The 7,578-nt window shown below is 39.4% G+C and overlaps 1 protein-coding gene across 2 annotated transcripts; it reads left to right on the plus strand.

Moving 5' to 3' along the window:
- Positions 1-197: 197 nt before the first annotated feature.
- Positions 198-7,501, plus strand: LOC108682904 (ATP synthase mitochondrial F1 complex assembly factor 2-like). Of its 2 annotated transcripts, none has more exons than XM_018172159.2 (7): positions 198-375; positions 1,215-1,321; positions 1,782-1,865; positions 2,161-2,271; positions 4,774-4,954; positions 5,481-5,596; positions 6,003-7,501. In XM_018172159.2, the coding sequence occupies exons 1-7, from the start codon at positions 273-275 to the stop codon at positions 6,153-6,155; spliced, it is 855 nt and encodes a 284-aa protein (XP_018027648.1). In that variant the 5' UTR covers positions 198-272; the 3' UTR covers positions 6,156-7,501. The 2 variants fall into 2 exon arrangements, with proteins under 2 accessions (XP_018027648.1, XP_018027649.1); XM_018172160.2 differs by having other exon boundaries at positions 1,218-1,321.
- The last annotated feature ends 77 nt before the right edge of the window (positions 7,502-7,578 follow it).

Raw genomic sequence — 7,578 nt, forward strand, 5'->3', positions numbered from 1 at the left:
CGTTTTTGATCTGTGTCAAGTTATTCATTGGAACAGGTATTCGGAAACAACTTCATATCGTGCACTCATAATTTCTTATCGTAATGTTTGTCTGTTTTTGTCGAGTATATAATAGTGTATATATATACTGTCAGTGAATTAGAGTGTTCCAATTCGATGACGTTGTGCAAAACTTTTTGTTTCAAACATCGACTTAGTGTCATCTCTACACGTCAGTTTTGAAATTAAGCTACAAGTTATCGCATTAAATTTAAGACAAAAGTTGAAAAAAAATGTTGGGAAAGGCCGTGCAAAAGTTGACGGTTGCTGGCACGTCGCGCTTCTTGTTCCCTGCCTACACCGGGCGTGTGACGAGCTGCAGAGCTGCATCACACGGTCAGTTATTCCAAGTAAAACATTTTTGAAGTATGTAAATAAAGTGATCATAGGTTGTTAAGGAAGCAAAAATATATTATTATAGTGTACTGTTAGAAAAATTACCGTTCACGGAATTACCGGCATTTCAGTGGCCGGTTGGCAGGTTAAATAAAACACCGTGTTGCCATTTCTATTCTAATAAAAATCCGTAAAACCTCTGATGAAAACGGCGAAACAGTTTTATTTTCACGGGGCGACCGGCCACTAGAACGCCAGTGGGACCGTTTTTCACAGTTTTTTCTAACTGTGTGTACATTTTTCTCATTGCTTTCTCAAATTATTAGAGAAATAATAAATCCTTTTTTAAATATTTCAATTTACAAAAACGGGCGCAGATTTCGTGAAAGTTGGTACGTTGTTGCTCAAAATTAGTTGTTCAATGGGTGAAAAACGCCTCTCTAAATTTAGGTTTCTGTTCTCATCGAATAAATGTGCGTGTCTCTGTAAAAAATATGACGTGCTATATCCGAGTTAATAGCGGCAGTAATCTAGAGTTATTTTTATAACACTTCTCTAGTTCGCTTTAACTTCACTTGTTGTTTGTCTGCTACCAATATTTATAAGCGATATTTAACACACTTCTACCTGTCCAATCGATCTGAAATTTCGCAAACTTGCGTAAAGTCGGAGTGAATGCATGAATAAATTGAAAATATATAAAAATAAATAAAATAAGAAATTCATTGTACGTGCGTAACATTGGAGACACCGGCCTCTTTAGAAGTGGGTCTTTCAAAGGTAATTTTTAAACGCTTATTTTTATTAACGTATTAACTTCATAATGTTATTGTTATGAGCAGCTAAACGTTTCTACAAGGATGTAAGCGTCGCAGGTACATCAGGCTGCTACGAAGTTAATTTAGATCATCGGAAGCTCAAGACTCCCATGGGTAACGTATTGCAGGTAACCTCTTCCATCCGTATTTAATGTAATCATTGTAGAATGCATCAAATGTCAGTATTTATGCTAAAATTCTGTACAAGATGAGCAGTAATGACGTTCTCGCTATTGAATGCTTTAGGAGTTATTGTGTCATATTTTCTGAAATAATTTGTCCACAAAACTGACGTAAGGTGCATTATTTTTTATTAAAAAAAGTTGGTCAAAAGAAGTCGCACATGCTTTCAACGAAATTATTTCATTTTCTTGTTTTTAACCTTGGTATTCTCTGTGGCTTTTATTTAGATCATTATGGCTAATTGATTATTCATTATCAGTAAACTATTCTATTCCCATATCATTAATTATATTAACAACTGCGACGACTAATGATATTATTATTCAGATATATCCAGCGTTTCATTCTTCGTATGCAGCTTATTTTGTTAGGAGCAAGTCTCATCACAAATAATTTACTCTGCAGGTGCCAAGCTATCCGCTCGCTCTGGCGGTGGCCGAAGAGTGGAGGGCCGTGCAGGATGTCATCATTCCAGCTTTTATGCATCTTGTGCGTCATAAACATTTGGGTTTAACATCCATATCTAATGCAGGGCAACTAGATACCGTTGGCAATGAAGTATAAAGGGCAAATGATGCAAGATCTTAAAAATATTTTAGTTGGGCTACTGCGTACAGTCAACGAAATGTATGTTGTAAACATCACAATAACGTGTCCTGAAAAAGTGTTCTCAGTGTACTAATATATGAATGATTACCAAAAAAAACTGTGTGGACTCAAGTTATCTGCTGCAATTGTGATTGAATGTTTTATTTTTTGTTGTTCATTTGCTCTTGTATTGCAGACGGGTTTATCCTACACTGTCGTGGATAATCCAAATCGTGTGAGCAAATGGGACATGGCGGAGAGTGTGTTGGAGTTCCTACCCACAGACACCGTGCTGTTTGCAGACGAGGTATGTCGCTCGGCAGGATGACTGCCGTGCCCTTAGCAGACGAGGTATGTCGCTTGGCAGGATGACTACCGCGCCCTTGGCAGACGAGGTATGTCGCTTGGTAGAATGACTGCCGTGCCCTTGGCAGGCGAGGTATGTCGCTTGGCAGGATGAAGACTGCCGTGCCCTTGGCAGGCGAGGTATGTCGCTTGAGTGTAAAAGAGGTTTAATTTAATATTGTTCTGTCAATGCTTCGGAATCGTTCGATATTGATCGAGTCGATAACTCCTTAACAATTGTAGGGCTGAAAAAGAGAAAACGCGCGCTGCATTTGATATTTTGCTGCATGAAGATGAACATAGACTGAGTATAATTTATTATTACATTAAGGATGACTGCCGTGCCCTTAGCAGACGAGGTATGTCGCTTGGCAGGATGACTGCCGTGCCCTTTGCAGACGAGGTATGTCGCTTGGCAGAATGACTGCCTTGCCCTTAGCAGACGAGGTACAGTGGGGAAAATAAGTATCTAGTCAGTCACCAATTGTGCAAGTTCTACCACTTAATAAGATGAGAGAGGCCTGCAATTGACATCATAGATAAACCTCAACTATGAGAGACCAAATGTGAAAAAAAAATTTTTTTTTTGAAAATCATTTGTCGGACTTTAAAAGATGTTATTTGCAAATTATGGTGGAAAATAAGTATTTGGTCACCTACAAACAATCAAGATTTCTGGCTGTCACAGACCTGTAACTTCTTTTTTCAAGAGACTTCACTTTCCCCCATTCATTACCTGTATTAACGGAACCTGTTTGAAGTCGTTAACAGTATAAAAGACACCTGCCCACAACCTCAAACAGTAACACTAGAAACTCCATTATGGTGAAGACGAAAGAGCTGTTGGAGGAAACCAGAAACCGAATTATAGACCTGCACCAAGCTGGGAAGCCTGAATCTGCAATAGGCAAGCAGCTTGGTGTGAAGAAATCTACTGTAGGAGTAATAATCAGAAATGGAAGACCTACAAGACCACTACTAATCTCCCTCGATTTGGAGCTCCACGCAAGATCTCAGCCCGTGGGGTCAAAACGATCTCAAGAATTGTGAGGAAAAATTCCAGAACCACAAGGGGGGATCTAGTGAATGACCTGCAGAAAGCTGGGACCAACGTTACAAAGGCTACCATCAGCAATACACTACGACGCCAGGGACTAAGATCTTGCAGTGCCTGACGTATCCCACAGCTTAAGTTAGTCATCTTTGGGAGGAAGTGAGTGCGGAGCTCCATTCAAAGAACACCATACCAACTGTGAAGCATGGGGGTGGCAACATCATGCTTGGGGGCTGTTTCTCTGCAAAGGGACCAGGACGGCTGGTCCGTGTACATGAAAGAATGAATGGGGCCATGTATCGTGAGATTTTGGGTGCAAACCTCCTTCCATCAGCAAGGCAATGGAGATGAAACCTGGCTGGGTCTTTCAGCATAACAACGATCCCAAGCACACTGCCAGGGCAACAAAGGAGTGGCTTCGTAAGAAACATTTCTAAGTCCTGGAGTGACCTAGCCAGTCTCCCGATCTCAACCTCATTGAAAATCTTTAGAGGGAGTTGAAAGTCCGTATTGCTCGCCGACAGCCCCAAAACATCACTGCTTTAGATGAGATCTGCATAGATGAATGGGCCAACCTACCAGCAACAGTGTGTTGCTGGTACCAACCTTGCAAAGACTTCAGAAAACGTTTGACCTCTGTCATTGCCAACAAACGATATACGATAAGGTATTGAGATGAACTTTTGTTATTGACCAAATACTTATTTTCCACCATTAGTTGCAAATAACATCTTTAAAAGTCCAACAAAATGATTTTCTCAATTTTTTCATATTTTGTCTCTGATAGTTGAGGTCTACCTATGATGTAAATTGCAGGCCTCTCTCATCATTTTAAGTGGGAGAACTTACACCATTGGTGACTGACTAAATACTTATTTTCCCACTGTATGTCGCTTGAGTTACAAAGGGTTTAATTTAATGTTGTTCCGTCAATGCCTTGGAATCGTTAGATATTGATCGCGTCGTTAACTTTTTAAGAATTGTAGGGCTAAAAGAAAGAACACGCGCGCTGCACTTGGCACTTTGCTATTTTAAGATGAACATAGACCGAATAATATTTATTATGACATTGTTTCAGAAATTGAATCATTTCAGTTCATCCTAATTTTCTTCGAATGTCTTACAATCTGGAAGGACCCGTTTTGCAAGCTCGTGATTGTAGTTAGGAAGAACTTAACGATTGTTTTGAGTTCTTGTTCTTGTTCTTCGAAGTCAATAGCGCTTTCATTGATATTCCAGTATAACTGAGATTCGATTAGTGAAAATTATCATTTCTGTTGTTTAAGGCTCTGTATTTTGTAACTCATGCCTTGTGTAAAGTGATACATTTAATTAAATTTATATCATAAGAACATATCCACATCCTTGCTCGCGATTCATTGCCGTATTTACTATGTTATTCTTCATCAGAACAGTGAGAAATTCAGCGCTGTCCAAGAGGAGCAGTGGTGGCCTGTGTTGCGGTGGTTCAACGACCGCTACAAACTCAACATCGAGCCATCGACGGGCATCAACCCTGCCGAGGTGTCGGACGCTGCGCTGGGCGTCCTCAGGAGACACATTCTCTCCCACAACCACTGGGCCGTGGCAGGCAAGTGCAGCGGCATCACGGTGCCGTTTCTCTCCCACAACCACTGGGCATACAGATATTTGCCGGCGGATTTACAGATATTTGCCGGCGGATTTACAGACATTTGCCGGCTGATTTGCGGGCTTTGAGAATGAAAGTGAATATTTGAATAGTAATTTATTTGTTGAGAATAGAGAATATTTTTTTTTTCAAGCAATTGTTGACATCTGATTGAAATGGACGAAATAGCTTTGTGAAAAGGTAATAACTTAGTGAGCTTATACGAATCTTCATTATAATTGTTCAGTGGGATTGAAATGGGCAGAATAGCTTTGTGAAAAGTGAAAAGGTAATCACTTAGCGAGTTTATAAGAATTTCCGTTATAATTGTTCAGTGTGATTGAAAAGGGCGGAATAGCTATGTGAAAAGGTGATAACTTTGTGAGTTAATACGAATTTTCATAATAATTTTTACAGTAAATGATGCTTAAATCACTTGTGGACGAAATCCTAAGTCGGTATATAAACAACTCGATCATCCCTGCAGGGATGCTGTACGGAACTGACGCGATAAAGTCTGTTATATTGACTCTGGCTGCAGTGGAGCGAAGGATATCAGCCCGAGACGCTGTTAGACTCAGTAGACTTGAAGTCGACTTCCAGGTAATCCATGTAATGTTATGGAAATAAAGGGAACCTATTCATTGCAATGATTGCAATTATCTACACCATGTTATCCATTAAAATATAAAGGTTATAAATAATCAATTATGATATAATACACGTGATACATATATGGATGTATTAGATGATTGGGTGCCTTCGTAGAGTGAATGAGACTGTCCAAGCAAAATTTTCTCTCCTTATTCAATTTGGACCATGCTACGCTCTCGCTCTGCTCGTTTGGTGAGTAAGAAAACGAGTCGCTATTTGGACAAAATGAGCCATCAATATTTTTTAGTGTGTGATCGGTGACGAGAATTCAGAGGGGATATCTTTGACAATGAGCCATAAATATTTTTTTAGTGTGTGATCAGTGACGAGAATTTTGAGAGGAAATCTTTGACAGTCTGAGCACTGGGGGCGCGTGGAGTGGGGCCACGACATGGACCAGCGCGACCTGGAGGCTCGGTTTGCTGCATCGCTGTTCTTCATTCATCTCAACATGGGAGACCAACACAGAGTCAAGAAAAAGGACCAGGCGCACAACTACACTACTTGAATCGCTTCTACAGCACGCAATTTTAGCGTCTTGGAACATAGTCAATTTATAAATATTTCATGTTCTAATATACATAATTTTGAACTCGATCATCATTACGTTATGCTCCCAGCTGAGGTAATATTAAGGTTTTCTGCATATCCAAACGAAAGTTTCCATCTTCATATTTATTGAATCGAGAGCATAACGATGGCAAGTTCTATTTTAACGCGATAGGCGGACACAAAGTGTTGAACATTTATTAAAACAAAACAACGTCTCGGATGGGCGAGTCAATAACGGAACCCTTGCTAGTGTCTGTTACGTGGCATCTACAGTTCACAGTGCGGTCAGTTTGCATGACTGTTCCTTTTATGTGATTACATCAACGAAACTATCACTCATTTCAACTAGAATTAGTTTCATCTTAAATAAAGGCCAGCGTGGCATTGTTCGCACTGCTATGCTCTAAGTCAAGGGAGATCAGGTCAATACTATTTTAAAACGAAAGAAAGCAACTGCATTCTATAATCACCAAATAATCTACTAAGTCTATTGCTACCCTGTCATTGTTCAATATTATGACGTTACCTACTCAATAATACATACAGCATTGGAAGCAAAAAAGAAAGCAAGCATACATGTTAACAAGTGTGGAGAAACTAACAAACACACTATATAAAGTTTCTCAAATGACCAATTAGAGCATCTACCAACTCGAGTAGGTATCTATTCAACTGAAACGAAAAAACAAGGGTTCTATCAATAAGCAGTCAATTTTTCCCACATTGGCTATATTTTCACAACTGAGCTATGGATTCAAATAGTTGATTGATACGTGACCTGTATCGTCAATACTGGCCTGACAAGAGTTAAACTTAACAGACTGAGCGATGGTTTCCCGTACATGATACGTCGGTAAACACCTGTTAACATAAGTTACCTTAAATACCATTGCACGGTTTACAGGAGAAACTCAAGACCACACCAAGTTCAGCAAGCAGCCGAATACTATTAAGCGACGCACTAAATAACTATCAACAACGGGGCAAACAAATGTCATGACACTAAGTGTGATTGACCTTGGCACAACTCTCTCCTACTGGCAAGTTATGAGCTCAAATAAAATAATCATACTAAATTACTACTAATGTTTGGACTTAAGGCAGGGTAAAAAGTAAAGCTAGCTCTAAATGAAGAGACAACGAGAGGCCACATACAAATCCGCAGACAATATCTCTTTACTGAGGCAGTGAAGAAATATTGAGAATGACGTGGGTCTGGAGATATGTTCATTGTGATGACTGCATCCAAATTCATGTATTAATTGAATTGAAATGTGAAATTAATTTCTAAATCATGATCGAACTTGCTAAAGAAAATATCATAAAATTTATGAATTCGTCTTTGTTTCTCATTTTTTAGAAAATCTTGTTTACGGAAC

This window comes from Hyalella azteca, unplaced genomic scaffold, assembly GCF_000764305.2.
Source record: "Hyalella azteca isolate HAZT.00-mixed unplaced genomic scaffold, Hazt_2.0.2 contig13862, whole genome shotgun sequence".
In the NCBI taxonomy this organism is placed as follows: Eukaryota; Metazoa; Arthropoda; class Malacostraca; order Amphipoda; family Hyalellidae; genus Hyalella; species Hyalella azteca.